General features: G+C 45.2%; 1 protein-coding gene across 1 annotated transcript; it reads left to right on the plus strand.

Annotated features, from left to right (window-relative positions):
* Positions 1-480: 480 nt before the first annotated feature.
* Ccdc25 (coiled-coil domain containing 25) lies at positions 481-22,660 on the plus strand. The gene is made up of 9 exons (XM_041675540.1): positions 481-631; positions 2,063-2,110; positions 6,558-6,597; positions 12,655-12,706; positions 13,935-14,010; positions 16,290-16,393; positions 16,547-16,749; positions 17,189-17,234; positions 21,578-22,660. The coding sequence occupies exons 1-9, from the start codon at positions 604-606 to the stop codon at positions 21,605-21,607; spliced, it is 627 nt and encodes a 208-aa protein (XP_041531474.1). The 5' UTR covers positions 481-603; the 3' UTR covers positions 21,608-22,660.
* The last annotated feature ends 2,435 nt before the right edge of the window (positions 22,661-25,095 follow it).

The raw sequence follows: 25,095 nt of genomic DNA on the forward strand, positions 1-25,095 counted from the left end.
TTAATTGTGACAGGGCAAGACCGTGCAAGGTTCTTCCAACATCTTGTTTTCTTGCTGAGGCCATTTCAGATTTAACTAGAGTTTGATGGTGAATCCCAGTGGAAAATTACCCAGATCTATTCTGATTAGTTTGATCAAGCCAAAAGAAAAAAACCAAAACTACCTCACATAAGTCAAGTAGTGGAGGAATGAGTTCATTTAAAATTGAATTGGCCCCTACTGAGTGTCTTCGGATGTCTTGGGAACAGGAACTTGTAACTATGAAAGAGGCCGTTTTTGCATTCGTGCAGCCCCTGCTGGGTGGAGGGGAAGTCAGAGAAAAAGCAATTTTTCCTTTATGGCCTCAAACAAGATGCGGTTTCCCGGCGCTATTCCTTCAGCCGGCCGCTAGGGCACAATCTTCCGTCACGGGGACACCCGCCCACCCGCCAACAGCCTTCCTTTCGCCAGGACTAAAGATGGCGTCGACAGGAGGGCGTTGTGACGCGGTCTCACGTCCGCCGGAAGTGCCCGGAGGAGAGCCTGGTAGCCGGCTCACCCTCGCGCCTGTGGGCTCTTGAGCTTCGCGATTTGAGCAGGAGTTGCCACTCTTCTACCAGGATCATGGTGTTCTATTTCACCAGCAGCAGTGGTGAGTGACGCCGCACCCTCCAGGGTCCTGCCCCTGCAGCTGCCTCCAAAGCCGGGATTCCCCAGCCGCCGCCGCTGGGCTTGGACCTGGTCCTGGAGCGCATCCTCCCGCGAGCGTCTGTCCCACCGCCTTCTGGGTCCCGGCGCGGCCGTCCCCTCGGTTGCCTGCTGGTCCTCTGGTCGGGGCCTGGGGAGCGCCGTGGGAATACGAGCCGGCTCTCCTTACACCCGGGAATGTTCTCATCCCCACTTGACAGACCCTCGAACGCTGCCTGGGCTCGGGAAGTGTGTGGGTTCGCCCTAGCATTCTGGCAGCACCCTGGAGGAGCGACATTGACCAATGAGACAGGTGCCAACAGCTGTCTCCTACAGGAAGAGTACCTTGCCCTTCTCAGAAGGGAGGAGCAGGAGTGCCGTGGAAAGCAATAGAAGGACTAGAACGTCAGTACAACCCCTCGCCGGGCAGAAGTGCTGTCCGGTTGACATATGGTAACACTACTGAGCTGGGTTTGGAAGGCCAGAAAGTGGTGTTTAGGTTTCCAGGAAATGCTGTGTCCATATTGTTCTAATCAGTCTCTGATGAACTCACCCCGTTTTAAAAAAAAAAAGCTTTGAGTTTCCCAAGACACCTTTTGAGACCTAGTTCCCACACCATGATGTTAAGTATACACTTTCTTTATCCTGTTAACATGACTTAGCACCGCTCTTCTCTTGTGGCCTGCTCGATCTACAGGGCAGGTCTCTTGAGAGGCAGTCTGTCTTGTCTCCCAAGCATAGTGCCTTACTCGTAGAGCTAGCTGTTGTGTGTTGGTTTTTTTCCCTTGTTGAGACAGTGAGTGGCTCAGGCTGGCTTCGAACAGGGACCCTCCTGCGTCAAGCCTCCCTACTGTTGGTGTTACTTTCTAGGTCCCCCAGTGTGGAGTGATGTTCAGTGTTTGTGTACTTGGTACTTATTTGTTTATTTTTGAGATGGGACCTAATTATATAGCCCTTGCTGGCCTAGAACTCACTACGTAGCTCAGACTGGCCTTGAACTTGTGGTTGTTGCTCATTCTCACTGAAGAAGGCCAAGGTGTAGGACTGATCTGGGAGTGGCCATTAAACTTTATCCCTCATGTGAAGGAACAAATCAAAAGCTATTTCCCTGAAAAGGAGAAAACAAACCATTCAGCAATAAGTATTGGCAAACGTCATCTTTGGGGACGAGATACTATTTTGAGGTCAGTAGGACTATAATGCTCTTGCTATGGTTTAATTGTGTCCTGCTGATACCAGTTACTTGAAAGTATAAAACTTATTATTGAAGGATATAAGAGCTGATGGGTAAGTCAGGTGTGGCTTGCAGCTCCTTATCAGAGCCTTTGACACTTGGGTTTCCTGTGAAGCAGGGTTTTGGTGATGTTTACTAATTTTCTTTTTGTTTCTGTTTCAGTTAACTCATCCACGTACACCATCTACATGGGAAAGGATAAATACGAAAGTAAGTTTACAAAAGCATTTGATTTTGAAATTGCAGGCAGGTGAGTGCTGTTTGTTGCGTTTATGGTTTTTGCTATTAATTTCTTCCATTCCTTTTGGAAATTATACTTGACGAACAACAATTGGCCATATTTTTTGAGTTCATACACACATTGTGAGGTGGTCCCATTGGAACCCATAGCATATCTGTCACCTCAAACATTGATCATTCCTTGTCGGTTAGAGAATTCAATATCCTGTCTTCTAGCTACTTTGGCATAGACTTTGGTAACTGTATTTACTCTGCCACCAATAGCAGATGTGTTCCTATCTGATTAGGGTTTTACCAGTTGGCCTCTCCGTAGCTTTCTCCTCTGCTTGTCTTACTCCGCTGGGTCTGGTGTGCAGCTTAGTTGTAGTTCGTGTGCCTTATGTGACTGTAATTCCAGCGTTATAGGGAATGGTGGACCTGAGGGCCTCGTGAACACTGATGGCAAATACTGCAGCTAAGTTACATGCCAGACCCAGTGGAGCAATTGTTTTCCCTTGAGACAAGCTTGCACTCTATAGCTCAGGTTGGCTTAGAACTCATAGCGATTCTCCTGCCTCAGACCTTCGTGTGCTGAGCTTCTGCACGTGAACCACTGTGGCTAGCTAAGTTGACCTAAGTGGAGAGAGCACAGAGTTTGCTCACAGTGTGGAGGTGAGGAAGGCAAAACCTCAGAGGAACTGGAGAGGGTATCATTCCTTGAGATGGAAAAACAGCTGCTTTCTTCCTGGATTAGAGCAAGGGTTCAGACAAGACAGCTGTGAAGTCGTACCGGCATCAGTCCTTAGCAAACATGCTGTGGTGTGCAACCTCTTTGGCCCTCAGATATCTTAGATATGAGAGGCATTCATAGACTGTAGTTACTGCACAAGGTTGTCAAGGTTAGGGGAAGGACCTGTGGAGTGCCTAACTCCTGTGAACACTTGTTAGCTGCTTGAGAGACTACTGGAACTTCTTGCAGAAGCCACTCCCCACCTTGCTTCTCTAGGAAGACTGTCCCTGGGGCTGGGTGCCACTACCTCAGTAAGTCTGGAGAGCTGACTGGTCGGTCACACTGTATAGGTGTTTAAACTTTTGGTACTCCTTGTCTGTTTTTCCTGTTTCTGACAAGAACTGTTGGTGTCTAATCAGGTGCAGTTTGGCATTGACAGCAGTTAGAATCGGACAGTTTGTGTGCATTAAAAGAGGCACACATACCATTCTTCAGTAAGAGATTTGCCAGTAATTTTTATTATTAAACAAGATCAAAAAATGGTTGCCATAAAGCAGAGCTGGTAAGATTAAAAGACTGTATCATGGGGCTGGAGAGATGGCTCAGAGGTTAAGAGCACTGGCCGCTTCCAGAGGCCCCGAGTTCAATTCCCAGAAACCACAAGGTGGTTCACAAGTATCTATAATGAGATCTGGTGCCTTCTTCTGGTGTGTGTATACACAATAAAGAAATCTTTTTTAAAAAAAAAGTGTATCATTATGAAGAGAGAACAGATAAAAATAAAATAACGCATTTTGAAGCAATTTTTCATTGTAATGAATTTATGGCTCTGACTAAGATGTGACCTAATGGTGAAGTCATCCATACTACATGAATACTTGAGTTTTAGGTTTCTCCTCGTAGCCCATAATATCTCTGATTATTTTTGCTTGTCCCCCAGCATCCTCCTGGTCTCGTGAAGGAAAGGATGCTGTCTATCTCCCTGTTCTACAGTGAACAGTAAGCCACCACTATAGAGCCATAGTTATTTAGAGTGGATAGGAACGCAAGTCTGTTGCCAAATATGGTTTACTTTCTGTTGTACGAAGTTTAACTCTTTTTAGTTTTGTGGGGGGCACCACCCAGCTCCCAAATAAATCACATGTGGAGGCTTATTCTTAGATATGAATGCCCAGCCTTAGCTTGGCTTGTTTCTTGCCAGCTTCTCTCTCTTTTTTTTTTAAAATATTTATTTATTTATTTATTGTGTATACAACATTCTGTCTGTGTGTATGCCTGCAGTCCAAAAGAGGGCACCAGACCCCATTACAGATGGTTGTAGCCACCATGTGGTTGCTGGGAATTGAACTCAGGACCTTTGTGGAAGAGCAGGCAATGCTCTTAACCTCTGAGCCATCTCTCCAGCCCTTGCCAGCTTCTCTTAAATTATCCAGACTCCCTTTTGCCTCTGGGCTTTTTCCTTTTCTTAGTTCTGTGTATCTTCCTTTCCTTTTACTCTGTGGCTGGCTGGGTGACTGGCCCCTGACATCCTCTTCTTGTTCTCTCGTTGCTCCTCCTTTCCTCGTTCCTCCTGTTTATTCTCTCTGCCTGCCAGTCCCACCTATCCTTACTCCTGCCTCACTATGGGCCATTCAGCTCTTTATCAGGTGTTTTAGAGGGGCAAAGAATCACAGCTTCACAGAGTTAAACAGATGCAGCATAAACAACAGTCACACACCTTGAAATAATAGTCCCCAACATCTTTCTACTACATTAGAGGTGGAGCCTGAGACTGCGGCTTCTGGGAAGCACCTGTAACCTGGCTGCTGTGTGAGTGATGCAGGTTTTGCACCGTATAACTGGGGTGCAGGGGGCAAGGCATTCCCACCTGTCTCTCCTCCTTCTGAGGTTGTCTTCTCTTCACTGAGGGCTTATGTGTGGGGGCCTCCTTCCAACCTCTGTGAGGAAGACATTGGTAGGGCTTTAGCTCCATTCAGGTGTACACACACAGAGAGAGACATATAACAAAGCATGTATACTTTGTTGTGAAGCTAAAACTGCTCTGAAATGTAGGGCATGTTTTAAAGTGTGGACAAAATGCAGTGATTTCTAGCACATGCTGTGGAAGGGATGGTGAGTGGGGCTTGAGACTGAGCTGAGAAAGGTCTTGTATTTGTAGTAGAATTGATGCCTAGAGACACACACCTCGATGAGCATCTGTCTCCACAACCCTGAATCTGATGTCTAGAGCCCTCTTGTGTTTTGTGTTATTTTGTATGTATAGACTATTTGCTCATCAGGAAACTTTGGAGTCTTGTGGAGGTATCGGCCCTTCCAATTTATTCCAATAATAAAGGGAGCTGTGTTTTAAAGCTCCTATTGGGGATATTCCTAGTACCTCCCATTTATTTCTCGTAGCCCCGCAGTTTCTAAGCAAGCAGTGGATAAAACAGGAGTGGAATTTTTAAGACAGGTATTTTCTCTTCTTAGCCAGCAGGTGGCCTCAGCCATACATAACACACTTAGAAATGTTTTGCTACTAATATTTTCCCTTACTTCAGTTTTTTGCCCAGCTTCCCACTCACATAGTAAATTCCTGATGTCTGCCAGAAACCTCCTGGTCTCTACTATCGCCAAGTGCCCTCTCCTATGAGTTGTATATATCTTAGCCAGTAGTAGGCGATCCTTTCTTAAATACATCTAAAAATCAAAGGAATCGCATGTTCTAACCAGTATTTACCTGCCACATGTACAGTTATCAGCTAATAATATAATTCTTTTTTTTTTTTCGAGACAGGGTTTCTCTGTGGCTTTGGAGCCTGTTCTGGAACTCACTCTTGTAGACCAGGCTGGCCGGCCTCGAACTCACAGAGATCCGCCTGCCTCTGCCTCCCGAGTGCTGGGATAAAAGGCGTGCACCACCACTGCCCAGCTATAATTCTTATAATAATAAAAAATCAGCTCCTCACCTCTAGTAGCTTTCATCATGCTCCCAAAACTCTTCCTTGTAACAATTCTTTCTCTGTCTCACTAAGCTGACTTGTTCTAGCCTTGTAGTCCAAGCTGTTCTCAAACTCACATCCTTTCTCAGCTTCTCGTGTGTATGCAGCCATACCCTGCTGAATTTTCAAGGTTTTTGTCCATCTGTCTGTTCTCTTAAGACACATTCCAGGCTGGTCTTAACTCCTTATGTGGCCAGAGGTGACCTGAACCTTGATGCTCTTTCTCTACCTCCCGATTGCTGGGATCACAGGCTGTGTGAACCGCACTCGGCTTCTGTGGTGTTAGGGATCAAACCTAGGGCTTCGTGAACATTAGGCAAGCAATGCAGCCACTGAACTCTAGTCGCAGACCATGCTGATGCTGATGATGTAATCCATTATTTTAAAGTTTGAACAAAATCATATTAGCATTTAAGCATTATAGTTGGTCAGAATTACCTAACTTCCCAGCTGCTGAAGTTTTTTCTAGTATTTGTTTCATTCAAAGGAAACATCTTTGGGCTTTGAATTGGAAGTGTGACAGAAGCCATGTAGTGTAAATTATCTGACTGTAAAAGCTGTCCTTCTTTTCAAGCCTTCCAGTTCTGCCTCTGTTGTCTCCTTTAAGGAAGAGGAGAAAGTGAAGGGGTATGGGCTGCTTTTCCCTTCCCAACAATAAAAATCCTGGATATTTCCACTTAACAGTTTTTCTTAATTTCTTTTTCCATCCTCTTGTGTCTTACTGTAGATGAAGATCTGATAAAGTATGGCTGGCCTGAAGATATTTGGTAAGTTGCAATTTTTATTCTGCTTCATTTAGGTTATCATTTAGATTTTTAAACATAACCATCTACCTGCCTCCTTTAATTAAAACACCTCCTACGTGGTGTTTTGTTTCTAGTGTCCATGAGTAAATAGCTGTGGTTTCCCTCAGTGCTCCACCCCTATGACCAAGAGAAACGTGCGGGCTCCCAACACACCTTTTTAGCCACTTTCTTTTCCATGGCCATTTTCCACTGCTTATTCTGACCGTCATATTCTCTCTCCTGGAACCTAGTCTCAACCATTAGAGTGGAGCATCCTTCTCCCTGGATAAGTTCTCAGGCCCTGTTTACTTGGCTGTAGTAGTTGTTGTTGTTTTTTCTTTTCTTAGCTCTTTGGTCTGTGGGGACCCACCACCTAGCTTCCAAATAAATACATGCAGACTTATTTACTTGTGATTGCCTGGCCTTAGCTTGGCTTGTTTCTAGCTAGCTTTTCTTAAATTATCCCGTCTGCCTTTTGCCTCTGGACTTTTGCCTTTCTCTATCCTACATGTCTTTCTTTCCTTCTTTCTCCGTGGATTGTGTGACTGGGTGGCTGGCCCCTGGTGTCCTCTTCTCCTTCTCTCGCTCTTCCCTCTTCCTCATTCTTTTTATTCACTCTGCCTGGCCGCCCTGCCTGGCCTTTATCTTGCTATGGGACTTTCAGCTCTTTATTAGGCCACTCAGGTGTTATAGGCAGGAAAAGTAGCACAGCTTCACAGAGTTAACAAATGTAACATAAAAGAATGCAACACATCTTTGCATCATTAAACAAATATTCCACAGCATAAATTAATGAAACACATCTTAAAATAATACCCCACAACACTTAGTGCACATTTCTCAAGCGCTTAACTCTGCCAAATATTGTCAAGTGTCAATACATTTAATTTCTCAGCATTTATGAAGTACTGCTATCATACCTGTTTTACAGATGAGGGACAGAACAGGTCTGCATTGGCTGTTACTGGCCCAGCCCAGGATCTCACAGGCCCAGCTCAGTTTCCAAATCATTGATTCGCTCTCTCCTTCAGTTCACTGCACCCCCCACTCCCACCCCCAGACCCATTGCTGTAGCTCTACAGATCTCTTTTCTCCAGCTGTGGGCTGGAGAACTCCCCCTTATCTCCCTGGAGTGCTATGAGGTTAGATGGCCACTTTTCAGAAGCGCTGGTTCAGTTTTCAGTGAGGTGTGCGGCACTGAGCACTTAACAGGGAAGTATTGTATGGAGAGTAACTCAAGCTCCACTTGCTCCCCCTTGGCTCAGAAGCCTCCACATATCTGCAGGGCCTCCCCAAAGGACCTCTTGGACTTCTACCTACTTGGTTGTAAAGAGCTCTAGTTCATGGCCCTGGTGGGCATGTTCACCTACCATTCTAAAGTCCACACTGAGAACCAGGATGTAGCCGACACATGAGGAATGTTAAAGCCTTATAAAAACAAAAGCTGTTCCAGCACAGTGTCCTGGCTTCTCAGCTCAAATGCACCATCAGATGAGACCCTGCTTAGGGCCCCTTGGCGCAGGTGGGCAGATTGTACTGCTCAGAATTTCTGGAATTTGTGGCTTTCCTTCAGAAGGCCCAATATCTTCAACAGGACAACTCTTCATCTGCTTCGTGAACTACTCAGGTCGTTAGTGCTGGTACATAATGAGAGTTCCATACATCTACTGACTTCCCACTCAACTCACTTGCTGCCATCCTACAAACACCCCCTGGAAGTTTCCTCCCAGGGACTGCTTCCTGTTGTCTCTCCTTTGCGTGGCTGTCGTCCCCAGCAGAAGTAGTTCCTGTAGATGCCGGGCTCTCTGATGCGCTGTCTGTGTCTGTTAGGCAGTTACCTGCTATACTTTTTACCCCTTTGTTTTTTCAAGCTAGAGTTTGACTATTTCAGGCTTCCCTGGAACTCACTGTGTAACCCAGGCTGCCTTTGAAAACACAGAAATTTCTTCTCTCAGTTTTCCAGGTGTTAGAATTAGAGGTACCATGTTCACCGATGCTGTACGTTAGCATACAGATTTGAGGATAGCTGCCTATGTAGGAAAGGTTACATATTAAAATACAACTTGAAAGACAGTTTGCTTGAAGTTTGTTTTTTTTTTTTTAGCTTGAGACTCAGCAGGCTTATGTCGACAGGTACCTAGAGATCCCTTTTGGCACCTTTAATAGTCCAGAGATTAATGACCAAAGTTCAGCACAGTTGACTTTTATTTCCAGAAGTTATTTGAGAACTCAGGGCTGCTGGAATAGCCCCGAACCTCGGGGCCCTGTTCCAGTTCCTGTGCTGTCAGTCCTGACAATCTGCCAGGGATTGTCCTGGACAAAAAAGTGGCCCTGAGCTCTTCTGCATTCTGATGTTAACCTGATATTCTCCTGATGCTGCCTTGGGGGATTTACCTGTGGCAGCAGCTGAGTCTGTCTGGTAAACCTTCTGAGGTTCCTTTAAGCAAAGACTCTTCTAGGCATTAAATGAGATTAGAAGTAAATCGGTTTTCAAGTGAGGAAAAGAGAGAAGTATGTCTTTGCTACCTCCAGACTGCCAAATTCACTGTATTTGCACAGCCCTCCCTTCAAGAAACTGAGCCGCTCACTGCCTGTGCCTCTACACCCTCAAGTAACTGTTCCTTTATCAAAAATTCTAGTCTCTGAGTTAGTGAAGGGGATCAAGATGAGCAGGGATGGGAACATAACAGGACAAGAGGCTAAAAGTGGGCATAGTTAAACCTCAAGTGGGCATTGTTAGGAACACTAGAAAGACTTAGTAAACAGCAAGTTTGCTCTGAATTACTTCAAACCTGGTGTTTCTGTTGGTCTCTGCACTTTGTAACTATGTAAATGTAAGCCTGAAGAGACTGTAACCACAGAACTCTTAGAAAAGGAAGCATGTATTTGGACCTTACTTACAGTCTCAGAGGCTTAGCCTGAGACTGGTGGAGAGTGTGGTGGCACACATGGCACTGGAGCAGTAGCTGAGAGCATCAGGCAGAGAGAAAGACTGGGGCTGGCATGAGCTATTGAAACCTCAGAGCCCACCCCACTGACATACCCACCACACTTCCCTAATTCTTTCAAAGAATTCCCTCCCTGGTGACTAAGCATTCCAATATATGAGCCCGTGGGGGCCGTTCTCACTCAAACCACCATTCTAGCTGTGATACTCTCATGAGTGCTTATGAGTTCATACCTAATTAGTTTGATATTTCTATTGACAGCATTCCATATAGGAGACCTTGAAGAAAAAGAATCTGCTATAGCTACTATTGTTAGTGGAAGGGCTCTTACTAATAAAGAGCTGCCATTAAGTAAGCAGAAAGAGTGGCAGGTGTTTCTTCTCACTTGAGGTCAGTTCACAGCATAATATTTTCCTTAAGATTCTGAAAGGAGGGACTGGAGAGATGTCTCAGAGGTTAATAGCACTGGTTGCTCTATTAGAGGTCCTGAGTTCAATTCCCAGCAACCACATGGTGGCTCATAACAACCTATGAGAGTTCTGGTACCCTCTTCTGACATGGAGGTACATGGCGGCAGAACACTGTATTCATAATAAATATTTTTAAAAAAAAAGATTCTGAGAGGAAAATGAAATATACAAAATTTCTAGATTTATAAAAGGGATTTTTCAGGGTACAAAAAAATGCCCAAATAAAGGTGATAATTAATATGAATTTTACATAGGAACACAAATGAGTAAATGAACAGTTTGGAAAAACATGAATCAAATATTATGTAGTGTCCATTTCTGGCTCTCAGTAAAGACTAAGAAGCAACATAGATCATTTGCCTGAAGTCTGAATATTGTTCTGTATCCAGAACAAATAAGATATTTTGCTTTTTTGAGGACATTAGAAACAGCATAATCTTAGCCTTCCTACTGAATCATACTTGTCTATATCCTGTACCAAGTGTGAATGTATGACCCTTTAACACCTAGAATAGATGTCAAGAACAAAAAAATGCCTGGGGAAGTCTGTAGGGGGTGCAATGAGGCCTCCTTAGGGTTTTGTTTCTTTGTTTTGAGACAGGGTTTTACTAAGTAGTCCAGACTGACTGTAAACTTATGATACTCCTGTCTGCTGGAATTATAAGCTTTGCCACTCTGCTCAGTTTCCGTAGGCTTCCTTAACCCTTGTTAGGGACAGCTCCAGCTAAAGTTAACGGAGTCACCGTGTCAGGCGTGTGTAGGAAGGACTGTCACTAATAAAGAGCTGTCACTAAACAGGCAGAAGTTAAGAGTAGCAGGTATTCCTTCTCAGCTGAGGTCAGTTCATTGTTTGTTGCTTGAATTCTAGGCCCATATCTGTGTGTCACAAAGTGAGTCAACTTCATTTGATGAATTATAAGCACGAAAAATGTCACATCAATTTTAATAGATTGCATTAAATTGATGGATAATAAGAACCCTGTCTTAGTTAGGGTTATTATTGCTGCGATAAAACACCTTGACCAAAAACAACTTGGGGAAGAAAGGGTTCATTTCACTCCCAGTCCCATGTAACATTCATCATCAAAAGCAGTGAGGATAGGAACTCACACGGGGCAAGAGCCTGGAGGTAGGAGCTGATGCAGAGGCCATGGAGGGGTGGTGCTTACTGTTTTGTTTCCCATGATGCTCAGCCTGCTTTCTTATAGAATCCACGACTACCAGTCCAGGGATAACCCCACCCACAATGAGCTAGGTAACTCAAACTCCCACTAACATGTGGCTCTATTCAGAATCCCCCACATCCATCACTAATAGATTTGTCTACAGCCCTATCTTATGGAAACATGGTCTCACTTGAAGGTCCCTCCTTTGATGATGACTCTAGCTGCTGTCAAGCTGACATAAAACTACCTAGTACAGATCCTAAGGAAAAGTGACTTTAATATGCTGTGGAGGTATGTCCCACCTCATTCCCAACACTTAGGAGGCAGAGGCAGAAGAATCTGTGTAAGTAAAATGCTAGTCCATCTACATAGCAAGTACCAGACCAGCCAGGTGTTGACTGAGGTTTCTGTCCCACTAGGTCCCACAGCCATTTAGTTCTAAATAAACACAGAGATCTACATTAATCATAAGCTGGTTGGCCTAGTAGCTCAGGCTTCTTATTAACTCTTATAACTTATAGTAGCCTATAATTCATGTCTGTGTTAGCCAAGTGGCTTGGTGCCTTTTTCGGTGAGGCAGTCACATCTTGCGTGCTCTATGTCTGGCTTCCTCTGTGACGACTGCAGACTGACTCTTTCCTCTCTTAGAATTCTCCTGTTCTCATTGTCCTGCCTCTACTTCCTGCCTGGCTACTGGCCAATGAGCGTTTTATTAAAAATAATACAAGTGACAGAGTAAAAAGACCATTGGTCCCTCAGCAGCCAGAGCTATGCAGTGAGTCCTATGCCAAGAAAGAAGCAGTGCTGTGGGGCGTCCTGACTGATTTTAGGACAGCACCAGTGCCGCAGAGACCCTGTCCACCCAGGGATGCGCATTGATGCCATTGTCTGTGAGTGGGGCTTGGTCGGGGATTGGAAGAATTCTAAGTCTGATCCATTTAATGATGTAGTCTGCTTAGTGAGCTGACTTTTCTCAATCTGAACTTGATCCTTGTTTTTGGTGGTTTTGCCAACGTTGTAAAGTTGAGATATTAGAAACCATATTCTCCTCTTCTCTAGACTGCAGTCCTGAAAGGCTCCCAGGTCAGCAACAGTGGACTTTCACTGACTTCTTCCATCTTTTCTCATTGAAATTCTTTCCCTGGTTTTTTCTTAGCCTGTGCTAAATCTCAATTCTTCCGTGAAGCCCTTGGTCACTGATTGCTCTTTTTGTCACTTGAAGCTCCACTCTCCCAGGATGTTTTCATATTTACTATCTGACTCCTCTTGGCCTGGAGCCACGCCAGCTGCACAGTTCCCAGGTTCCTCTTGCCTCTCCAGGTCACTGGCCGGCCCTTTGGAGATGGCGACAGTTTTATAATAAGTCCCAGGGAGTACTTTCTTGGAGTGGGATGCTTTTGACGCAAGTGGCCGAGGACATGGTTGTTTTGCTAAAAGTGGTTTCCTTCCTTGCAGGTTTCACGTGGACAAACTCTCTTCGGCTCATGTATACCTTCGATTGCAAAAGGTAACGGAATGTAAACATGAATTCATGACTTTCTCTTTAGTGATGAGCACCATATATTCATAATTTTAAATGTAGCTGGGAATGTAATTTAGTGATTGATAGAGTACTTGCCTAGCATATAGAAGGAAGGCTCTAGGTTCACCTGTCAGACACCACACCACACCCACACCCACACGCACATACCACACATTACACCACACACACACACACACATCACACCACACCACGCACATACCACACGCTACAGCACACACACACACACACACGTACACACACCACACCACATACACACACTACACACACACACACACCACGATACATACACACTTGGAAATTATATAAGTTTGAAGCACAGCAGTGAGATAAAGTTATTTCAGCACTGAGTTCTATGTAGCATTTGTCATCTGATGGCTGTTTCTGTAATCCCATGCCCAATAGAACCTGATTCTAAACTGATTTTCTCCATTGTCTTTGTTTATTTTGGAAATAGCTTTATTTATTCAGATCTTTGATTGATAGCGATTTCTGTAGAGAAAGTGGCATCTCTATCATTTCTCCCTTGTGGTTGGTAAATAGTGGGGATCCACCACTCCACCACAAGAACTCACCCTGATTTTGACTGGGGGGAAGATGGTCTGTGAGATGTTTGGGATCCAGAATTCCAAGGCATCTCTTTCAAAGCACGGTAATAGGGACCTCAGGCAGGGAGACTTCTAGATGCTGAATGGGCACCATTTCTCCACATGCTTTCCAGAAAAGAATGAGGACAAAAGCTCCTGGGCCATAACTGCAGTAAATATCTGCAGCATGGTTCTTTTTTTTGTTTTGTTTTGTTTTGTTTTGTTTTTCGAGACAGGGTTTCTCCGAAGCTTTTGATTCCTGCCCTGGAACTATCTCTTGTAGACCAGGCTGGCCTTGAACTCACAGAGATCAGTCTGCCTCTGCCTCCTGAGTGCTGGGATTAAAGGCGTGCGCCACCACCACCCGGCTGCAGCATGGTTCTTAAAAGGTGTAAAGTATAGTTTTCCCTGTTAGTGCCTTCTCTTAGTTCAGGTAGCATCCTGTGTGGGCATGCTAAATTCACTTCATCTTTCAGTGTTCTGTAACCGACCCAAAGAGCCCCTGCATGCTGTAAGCCTGTGTCCCGCAGGTAAGACAGCAGGTGCTGTGAGTGTACCAGTGACCATTAGTAACCAAAGAGGACCATTCGGTATATTTTATATTGCAGGGAGAGAGGATAGAAGACATTCCAAAGGAGGTTCTCATGGACTGCGCCCACCTCGTGAAGGCCAATAGCATTCAAGGTCAGTTTTCCTACGAGTGTTTTCTGAGTCAGCGCGCACTTTTTCTGTGTCTGGAATGAAGTTCATTTTAGCAATCGTGCTGTTGACTTTGGCATGCTTCTGAGGACACCAGAGGAGAAGACTGAGGAGGGGCAGTTCTGCTGCTTGTCAGGGGAGTAGCAGCTCATCTCCCACTCCTCAAGTCCCACTGTCCCTCTGAGTCTTGGCACTTGTGACTCTCCCTTTCCCTGCTTTGCCCCAGCCTGGCAGTAGCAGTGCAGTGCTAATAGCTAAGGAGGTGTGTCTCGTGGCTCTGCTGTCAATGTTGCTGCCTTTGTTTGTCATCAGATCTTAACATTAGAGGGGTTTGTTTCAGTTTTCTTTTTTAAAAATTTAAATGTAATTTTATGTGTATGGTGTTTCGTTTGCATGTGTGTCTATGCCATGTGAATGCCTGGTGCCCTTGGAGCCCAGAAGAAAGTGTCAGATTACCTGGAACTGGGTTACAGACAATTGTAGCCACCACGTGGGTGTTGGGAATTGAACCTGAGTCCTCTAGAAGAGTATCTAGTGTTTCTAACTACTAAGCCACTGCTCCAGCCCCTTGTTTGGGTATTTTGAGCCAGGATCTTGCTATGTCGCCTAAGCTAGTGTGGAACTCACTGTGTAACCCACACTGGCCTGATACTCACAATTTTCCTGTTTTGGCTTCCTGGATGCTATACCAGGCTTAGAGCTAGAGACTTTAAACCATGTCTTTTCTTTTTCCCCTCTCTTCCATGCTTTATCCTTCCTTTCAGTTGTGATGGCCTGGGTGGTCCTTGAGTCTTGTTTTCTTTCAGAAGCTCTCTGGGTGAGCCAGTGTGCAGTGTGGGCTGGGAACAAGCGCCCCCTGTTTTAGGCAGTAGTTAAAATACTGGGCTTGGTGCCTGCTCATTTCTACTAGGTAAGATTTAATCTGAACAAAAGGTCTAGGATGGGGATAGCACTTCTGAAGGGGTTTGAGAGGTATTGGTCTGAGTGACTGAGGTTTTAGGGTAGGATATAGACCTGGCTAAAGAGAGATAAGTGGTTATAGATGAAGGTGGAAGATGACCCGGAGCAAACACAGCTGACAGCAGGCGCTGGGGTCCATGACTGCATGGTGAGAGCTTGGCAACCTTCCTTCCTTCATGCAGACTGCTGTCTTCAGCCTCAACTCAGGCGGCCTTAATAACAAAAGACGAGTGTATACAAAGAAGCTTAAAATTGACCTTTTGGAGCCACCAGTTTTCAACTCTATACATCAACAGGCTGTTAGGAGTGAGGGCGTTCTGTTTTATGAGGAGACTAGATAATCTTATATCTACATTTACTGAAGTGAGCATTGAAACAAGCAAACTCTTCTGTGTTCCAGCTTCTTGCACACTGCCTTGTTCTCCCCTGTGCCCCTGACTCGCAAATGCGCCTTGGTTCAAAGAGCCGTCGACACTTTATTCTCGGCTCTGTTTCTTTCTTTTTAATGTCCTTACAGTTTACAAGTTCTAGAGAGAACATGGGGAAGGAATGGTAACATGGGAATTAACTCCCCTTCCTCCCTTAGCCTTCCAGTGATTGCTCACATAACAGACTGTGAAGCTGGGCCCCGAGTTCTGCTCTAAATGAGTACCAGAGGATGCTGCTGAGGACTGAAGAAATTCGTGAGAGTGCAGGGGACACGCCACTAGCAACTCTGTAGTTGCCAAATTCTTTCCTGCTCAGCACTTAGGGAACAGGGATTGAACTTGCTGGTTTCTGCTAAATTGGCCCATTTTAGGTCAGAATCAGGTTTATTTAGGGAAAAGGGCTCCACCGAACAAACCTTCCTAAACGTGTTGGTGTCCTCAATGTCAGATGGGGTCAGAGAGTAATAGGCACCTCTGAGCTCATTGCCAGGCTGGCTCTCTGAAATCCCAGGCTGTAGCTGTATATTACTGGTATATTACTGGTTACCCATTACTGCCTCAAAGATTCCTTCAAGAGTCTGTGGAGACTCCCTTGGTTCTTTTCTCTTGAAAACTATGCACATGCTAATTTTGTGTTCAATTTAGGGAGTTCTTGGAAGCCACTGATGTTAGTCGTTTACCCTTGTTTTTCCTGCTGTGACACTTTGGCTTCATATTTGACTTTCCACTTGTCTTTTGTGCTTTGTAACATTGGAGGTGTCAGGATCTCTGATCTCAAGCCATGACCGGGATGGGTGGATGATATTTTGCTGTGGGTGAGGGCTACGCCGCTCGGTTTCATGTTTCCTGCCTGTTGAAGACAGTCTCTCTCGGCAGGCTGCAAGATGAACAACATTAATGTGGTATACACGCCTTGGTCTAACCTGAAGAAAACAGCTGACATGGATGTGGGGCAGATAGGCTTTCACAGGCAGAAGGATGTAAGTGTTCATGCCACCACGGGAGGCGGGGCCCGGCTCCAGACTGACTGTGATGTTCCTAAGGGTGTTACACTGGGTGAGGAAAGCCCAAGACTTGCCCCTCTTAGGTGAGAGAAAAACGGCTAAGTACTTTCCCCTTTACCTCCCTCACAGGTAAAAATTGTGACCGTAGAGAAGAAAGTGAATGAAATCTTGAATCGATTAGAAAAGACCAAATCGGAGAAGTTTCCTGACCTAGCAGCAGAGAAAGAAAGCCGAGACCGCGAAGAGAGGAATGAGAAAAAAGCCCAGATTCAGGAAATGAAGAGGAGAGAGAAAGAAGAAATGAAGAAGAAACGGGAAATGGATGAACTTAGGTACGATGGGGCTGTGGCCTTGCTGTTGGCTGACACAGGTTATCCCCGCGGGCTCTGCTCACAGATTTTCTGGTGGGAGGAGGGCACATTAAAGCTCCGAGTGTTGAAAGTGTTGTCCTTCACTGTAAGCCATTGTGAGCTTTCCTCAGAATCCGGTCTGTTGAGAAGGAAAAGGTAAGGGAGTGTGTAGTCTTGCACAGCTGTGCCGTTGGGACAGAGACGCGAAGCTGACTAACTCAAAGCCGCTTCCACAGCCTTTTTCTGCCCTTAGAAAGTTGAACATCGTTAGTGCTGCTTTCATCAGAGGGGGTAGCTTCAACAACTGGCTTCAGCCTTCAGCCAGCGTGGTAACCGTCTGCAAGATGTGGGTTTTAGGGTGGTAGCCACCCATGAGATGCTTACTGAGCGATAACCTCACTTTGAATATTTTTTCTTCTAGGAGCTACTCATCACTAATGAAAGTTGAGAATATGTCTTCAAATCAAGTATGTTCACGTTTCTTGCTCCAATATTGTGCACTGAAATACTTCACAGAGTCTTTAGTAACTGAGTTACTATTATTGCATTTCAGATTGCTTACCATCTAGCACACTGGGGGTAGATTTGGCAGGCCTTGCCTTCCTTCCCGTGCTCTTGTGTTAATTTAGTATGGGTCACTGCACAGAAGCAGAGTCTGATGCCTTGCCTGCTGTGAAGGGCAGGCCTATTATTATTGCAGTGTGTTAGTCAGCTTTCTCTCACTTAACACAATACCTGAGATGATCCTTTTATGAGGAAAGAAGCTTTATTTTGACTCAGGGTTTTGGAGGGTTTGGGCTATGGTCAGCTGCCCTGTTGCTTTTATTCTATATTAAGACAGTACATCCTGGTGGGAAAGCATGGGCCGGCAAGCTGTTAAACCATGCGGCAGCTGGGAGGCAAAGAGGGAAAGAGGAGGGGTCCCAGTACCCTATGAAGGGTGTGCCTCTGTTACCTGATTTCTCCACACCAGGCAGCACTTCTTAAATGTTCTGGAGAACAAGCCTTCAGCACATGGCCTTTGGGGACATTTCCAGATTCAGACTGTGGCAGCCCCCTGCAGTCCACTTCCTTGCTCCTTTCCTATTTCCAGACTTTCAAATGTATTTGCATTTATTAATTTCCTCCACTAATGTGGCTATAGATTCCACAGCACACTTCAACAGAACCAGAATTTTACTCCTTTTAATTAAAAATAAATGTACCAAATACAGAGATCATCTGTTTCAGCCTAAATAGCAACACTGTTTTTTTTTTCCATCCTTGTTAGGACCAGGAATAAGAGTTGACGTTTCGGGTTTTTTTTGTTTTGTTTTGTTTGAGATGGGGTTTTGTTTTGTTGCTCAGGCTGCCATAACCCTCCTTAACCCAGCCTGGTCTTAGACTCTCTCTTCCTGCCTCTGCTTCCCAAGTGCTGGGATTACAAGCATCTACCATCACATTTGGCTCAGATCTGTATAATACGGTTTTAAAATGCAGGCTTTCCGTCTGTATTGTCAGGTATGTTAGAGACGAACTGCAAAGGCTGTTTACATGAAAATTACGTTAAACCTGTGTTCTTTAGTCTCACTAGCTCTGTGCGGCCCAGAGGCTCCTTATGTCAGCAACAGTGAAGGACCTGCCATTAGTACAGAAAATTCTGCTAAGCGTCTCAGTTTCCCAAGTAAGGTTATCTTTTTAAACTCCAAGCTCAGTGTATGAATTGGAATCAGTAGGATTTTAGACATTGTTTATCTATCCAGTACCTATCCAGGAATGTGTAAGATTGTATTTTTACTCCCACCTCTGTGAAGGACTAAATTTTTGAGTATCCTTTATGAATCAAGATAATTTATAAATTATTTTATAAATTATTTATTTATAAATAAATTTATAAATTATTTCTGAGAAATTCCAGACACGCACCATGTAATCCAGCAGGACTGAGTATGAAGTCAGGAGATTTAAACTGTCACTACAGTGAGCCTACTGCAGTTTTAGCCTTGCTAGAGGGATGTTGCTCAGTACAGAGACATTACCTCATAAGGTTGTTGTACCCTGTAAACAGGGTGTGCCGTGAAGACTGTGCTAGACTCTGTCATGACATAGGTAGTCGTCCCTGGTACTTACTGAGCCCTGAATTTGTTTAGCCTTCTGAACGTTATTCTTGGCTTTCTTACAACGCAGAGCAGCTTAACATTAGGAGAAGTCTGTGATAGATTCCAAGTCCAATTCAGTTAAAACTAGTGCTCCAGCCTCTGCTCTGCCGACTAGTATTTATCCAGACTTCCTATTTAGAAGCTTTCACCAGAAATCTGGCCTGTGTTTCAACCTTGTACATAACAGTCCTGTCACGGTGGATCTTAACAGCTTACATGTTCCGGAATTGGAAGCACAGGCCTCATCAATCAGCTCTTGATATCTTTGAGGCACTGGTTTCAAGGCCCTAGGAATACTAAAATCTGAAATCTGTAGATGCTCAAAACCCTTATAAAATGGAAGAATATTTTCATGTAACTTGGGTTTTCTCTCCCCATGTGTTTTATCCTGTGTTGTTATTTATACCAGTTGCAATGTAGATGCAAACAGTTGTCACAATTTATTGCTTAGGAAGTAATGACAAGCAAAAGGCCTGTGCGTATGTGTGTGGGATTCCAAGTGCTTTCTGTCTGCATTTGGTTGGATTTTCAGACATAGACACCCACAGATGCAAGGGGCCAGTGATGCATGTGTATGCACAGTCACTGTCACTAAGAGCCCCAGGACTACAGTGTTCAACCAGAGACAAATGCTCACTGGTCCCCCTTCCTCCTGCTCTGTTACTTGCTGCTGTGGGTGAGGTGCTCAAATGGGAAGAAGGCTTCAGTCTCCTTGTAACAGTTTCTCTTCTGTTAACCATCTTGTCTTTAACAACCTGATTTGTAATGTGATCACTTGTCTTCATTCAAAGGCTGATGCTTATGTGAGATAGGACTGTGCAAGCTCATCAGCTAGATTGCTGGTCTCTGTCTCTGTCTTTCTTCTTTCTCTTTTCTTTGTTTTTTTGTTTTGTTTTTTTGAGACAGGGTTTCTCTGTAGCTTTGGAGCCTGTCCTGATACTCGCTTTGTTGACCAGGCTGGCCTTGAACTCAGAGATCTGCCTGTCTCTGCCTCCCAAGTACTGGGCCACCGGCCACCTTGAGCTAGATTTTCATCTGAGCTTTTAGTCTTCTATTTAGCATAACCTCTTTTATCTGTCACTTTTGTCCTTTTTGATTTGGGCTTGAAGGCGTAGACTGTTGCTGTTACAGTCTTCTTGCCTATCAGTTTATCACTGGGTGACAAGAGGTGTAGCTTTGAAGCTGAATCATTTAGGAACTGGGGAATCTGAAATGTAATAGTTGACCAAGGAAAGTCCTAGACCACAGACATAGTTAAGCATTCCTGTGGTCCCAGAATACCTGCCTTTGGGCAGCAGGAGCTCTGCACACATCTAATGCATAGCCCTGGAGGGACTTGGCACCCTTACCTCCCAGGCAGTCTTGCTGACGGGGAAGCTGACATTTGAAGATGCACACTGACTCTTCCCAGTGTCTGATGCTGCTCTTGAAGTTCAGGACTCTGAGGCAGTCAGTCCTGGTACCCAGACAAAACACAAACAGATGAGCCAGCTTTCCTGAGAAGCTCCAGGCACAGCAGTTAAAGAGTTTGCTGCTTCCAGAGGACCTGGGCTCTGTTCCTGGCACCCTCATGATGGCTCACAACCTCTGAAAACTCCAGTTCCAAGGGATCTAGTGCCCTCTTCTGACTTCCCAAGGGTTTCTGCATGCATGTGGTACATGCACACACACTCTAAAATAGTTTTTTAAGAAGGGGGAAGAGGAACAACACAGAGATGCTGGCTAAAACCAGCCTTTATAAAAACCACCATTTTCTACCGTCACCTAATATTTTTCTACCATTTCCAGCCAGGGACCTTAAAGAGAATCTACATTGTGCCTCTGGCTCTTGGCAGTATTGCTGTTAGGCAGTAAGAGATAGACATTGAAGCCAGTGCAGTGGCCGGTGCTGCCGATGAAAGGGGGCTGGGGCTGCACCTTTGTGTGGCCTGTGGCTGCACCTTTGTGTGGCCTGTGGGACTTAATCAGCCCATTGCCTGTACACTGTCGTGTATAAGAGACCTAACTGACTAGCTTGATTACTAGCCTTTGCTTGACTTAAGGACTTTACCTACTAAAAAGGAGGAAAAATAATCAGCTATCTTGTGAAATCAGAAATCTATGAAAACCATGAAGTTTAAAATACTGGGGTTTAGGGCAGAATTTTTTTTTTTACTTTAGTTTTTTGCATATGGCAGTGTTGTTGGCTTAAGGAATCAAGATACTGTTGATTAGCATACTTGTTGAGGATTGGTCCTTTTCTAAATTGTGGTGTTTAGGGTATGCGGTGTGACATGAGCTGTGTTCAGAGAGTTAAGTCACTCCAGGGAAACAGGTTCCCTAGCCCTCATCTCAGTTCCCCCCTTTTTAAAATTGAGAATCCACGCGAAATGCTTAGCTATTTCCTCCCCTTCCTCACCCTCATCCCACCCTCTACGAGTTGGAGTGGGCTTCCGTCCGTGGTAACTTGGGGGTTGTGGTAACGAGCATGTTGTAGGATGTGGCTACTCTCCCTGGTCGTTCCAAGAGCCGATGACAAGGGGGCAGTGGTGAGTTTGGTCATCTTCCTGCTACTCCCTGAACCCCGAGATGAGGAATAAGAAAGAGGGGTGGTGGGTTAGCTTGCTAGTAAACGTAAGATACCGACTGACCGTCCTCAAGGCCTTCATCCTCTCACTTTTTGTCCCCTGCAGGATGGTAACGACTCTGATGAGTTCATGTGAGCTGAGCAAAGGACCCTGGGAAGAAATGAATGTGCAGACCATTACAGCTCTTTTGATTGCATCTATATTCTGAATTACAGAAACCAACCAACCAAAATTCTACCTTCATTCTACGTAGACATCATTCATTTTGGACCTTTTTTTAAGTCGTTCCTTTTGCCGATGAAAAGAACAGATGTGTAATATAGTTGAAGAGAACTTACAACTTTAGGAAAAGAAAACTATTTTTGGCAGGACATACGTCAGTACCTCGTGAGGGCTGGCTGCCTTTGTTCGTGAGCTAGGCATTCGAGCAGACCAACTCTGGAAAGTGTTTCTATAGCTGTGGTCTGGAAACAGATGTCGCAAAATGCGTTCCCTATTTCTAAAATATCTCTGCTTCCATTAAGACTGTCAGTGGCTTCCTCGGGCCAGCACCCCTGATGTCGATTTCCTGATTAAAAGAAGGGCATATGAGTTTTGAAGACACCCAGTCCTTAAGAGTTGGATTTCAATATTGACAGGTTCTCTCTAGTTGATTTCAGTGTAGCTAGCCCAGCTCTTAGATCACCCTCAAGGTGAGGGCCCCCATCCTAGCATCGTGGTTACATAACTGATCTTAACTAACTTTAGGAATTGTTACCTGAACCTCAAGTGACCCCAAGCCACTGATGTGATAACCAGGCTCTGCTGTCATTTCTCTGCATGGAGGGGGACAGGACGGGGTGTTCTGCCAGCAATGTGAGTGACAGTTTGCCTCATTTTTCTTGACTGTATCATGAAACAAAAGTCCATAGCGGATTGTGAGTTTTAGAAAGAATCAAGCAGTTTCCTAGTGAGCAAGTCATCTATCTCCTCACTTTGAACTAATATTTATTTTGAATTGTAACGGCAAAGTTGTAGGCTTGGTGACTTCATGTGGAGCATTGGTACTGGTCTGAGCCACCTGCTGTCCAGTTGATACGTTTTATTATAGTGTTTAAGGGAACCCCTGGAGAGATCCAGCAAACCAGTGAGAGAGAAGAGAGAGCAAAGCCTGCAGGGGAGTGATGTGTAGATCATATTTAAATATGATCATACCGCACAGTGCCCACAGCACTGGGCTGCTGAGCCAGCAGAAACAATTTCTTCAGCAAACGTACCGTCATCACTGAAGTATGAGCAGAACCAGAAGACCGATGATGCGTGTTACTCCAAGTTGAGCATGAGTTGAACTGGAAAAATTCCCTGAAGCATAACTCATTAGCCAGATTTGAAGGGGTGTGGGAGCCAACACCAGAGGGTGTGTGTGTCTGTGTGAGTCTGTGTGTGTGTGTGTGATATTTAGACTGGAATTCTGTGATTTTAAAAAATTATAATAAAGTATCATTTTTATCAGAAAGGACATTGATACATGAATTCTTGGAACTTGTTTTTTATTTAAAAAAAAAAAAAGAGCAGCCCCCACCTCCAAGCTGGTTTGAGGCTAATTGTGCTGTAAAGAACTCAAGGTCTTGTGCTTTCGAGGTAGGTCCTGGACCACAGACAGCCCTATCCCCTCAGGCTCTGCTGTGGGACTTACAAGGGTGACCTCCTTTCTCAGATCTGAGCAGGAATAAGTGTGCACCGGTGGCGGGGCTGCCCAGTCCCGCAGCCCTCCTGCCAAATCCCTGTAGACATCCGGTTAATGTTTCAGCTCCTTGACACCTCACTGGGAGGTTTGCTGCCACCATTGCCTGTGTCCACTCTGCATTTGCAGAGCCTTGAACACACGAAGGGGAAAAAGATCTCCTCAATGTCAGGTCTAGATTCTAAGTAGTTCAAAACTCCACTTACACGGGCTCAACATAGCTGGAACTCCCCAGAGTGCTCAGAGTTGAATGCTTAGCTTCCACCCCTTTAGCTCTTCTATGCCGATTGTCCCTCTCCTCTTTACCACTATTTTGTTTTTCCAGTTCACTTGGTCTCTGGGAAAAGCAGAGAATACAGTTCACAGGTCACTGCTGTCATCAAAGCCATCTTTCTCGCTGCTCGCAAGAGGAAGGAGGTCCAGCCCACCTTTGTCCTGTTGCTTCTGTTTAGCCCAAAGGAAATTCCACTCACCAAATGTGGCCGGTCCAGTTTGGCCAACCGTACCACTGTCTCTTCACCTGGCCACTGTGGACAGCTGCAACCTGTGTCTTGTCTGTAGAACTCCCCAGGCAGGGTCATTCTCCCTCGGAGACCATAGCAAAGATGGGTCCACAGGTGCAGTAAGGCCTCAATGGTAGGTGACATGTCAGCCTCTCCGTAGGACTTGGACCTCCCCCACTCCAGGCCACTCACAGGTTCGTGAAGGTCCCTGAGTGAAGAAGAACTGCAGCCACCAGAAAGCGTGGTAGATTTGCTTCTGTATGTTAATGTGTGTCTCTTTTGAGTTGTGCCTTACATAGTTGTGAAGGCAACTGGCTTTATTGTCACTTGGCAAGAGCCACACTGCGGTGTCTGCAACTGAACTACAGCTGTACACGCCACTTCTTGATCTCTATTTTGAAACACGGTGAACACCCACTAATGTAATATTAAAAAATCTAGAGTTCAAGGTAAAATTTCCAAGCTTTTCCATAGTGCAAGAACTGTGGATTGTGCATTGCCCACTCAGTTCTGAGCAGGAACTAGTCAGGTTGAGCGCTGAGCTTTCTCCCAGCCCTTCTACTCTAAAAATTTATCATTTTCTGAGAGTTACTAAACTCACCAAGTGTCTCTGGGTGACGGCAGCTTTTGGTTTGTGCCATCCTCCTAATCAGGTACCATCTACATCCTTCACAAATAAGAGATGGAGGGAAGGGCCAGCAGAGGGCAGGAGAGAGCAAGCGGCCTCAGCTCCGGTTTGGGGTGATCCTTAGGAACAGGTATCACGCTCCTGCAGAAGGTCTGGAGGTTAACCAGCATCCTGCAGCAATCTGGAAGATCTATGCTTCTGGGAGCAGCGGTGTCTCAGAGCACCTCACCTTTGGAACAATAGAAATACAATACCACTCACTGTTTTAAACAAAAAACGAAAGCCAATTGCTAGCAAGAAGACAACAGTGATTGTATTTACAAACAAGGCTCTGGTTCTGGTGTTGGCTCTGCCTCTCCTTTGGGCACACAATGCTCAAGTCTCAGTCTTGTCTCATGCACAGGAGATGAAGGGACTTCAGGGATTCTCTGAGCTGCCTGACTCTCCTGTGGTACCCTTTGCAATGGTCTAAAGAGAAGACCTAAGCCTTGCCTGGGACACAAGCTTAGGACTTCCCACAGGTCCCTCGCTAGGAAGTTATGTTACTTTGCCAGGGCCAGCCTCACAGTGGCTTCAGCTACTGGCTATTCTGGCATCTGGCGCTGCAGAGACCAGGCTGGGAAGCTTTGAAAACAGCTGGGGCTGCTCCTAAACCCTTCATTTGTTAGGATCCAATATTGTCAGCAAGGGAATGCAGGCTCATCATGTGTGGAGTGCGGACCCGCAACAACTGTTTGCCTGACTCAGAGAGAACAGCCCCTGAGCTCTG

This window comes from Microtus oregoni, unplaced genomic scaffold, assembly GCF_018167655.1.
Source record: "Microtus oregoni isolate MIOR12 unplaced genomic scaffold, Mior012 000001F_ref0000356, whole genome shotgun sequence".
NCBI lineage: Eukaryota > Metazoa > Chordata > Mammalia > Rodentia > Cricetidae > Microtus > Microtus oregoni.

Excerpts from the sequence above, each read along its gene's own strand:
- Ccdc25 (XM_041675540.1), top strand. The coding sequence starts at position 604 with ATGGTGTTCTATTTCACCAGCAGCAGTG. Across the intron at positions 632-2,062 it reads CTATTTCACCAGCAGCAGTG|TTAACTCATCCACGTACACC; the intron begins GTGAGTGACGCC and ends TTTCTGTTTCAG. Across the intron at positions 2,111-6,557 it reads GGGAAAGGATAAATACGAAA|ATGAAGATCTGATAAAGTAT; the intron begins GTAAGTTTACAA and ends GTCTTACTGTAG.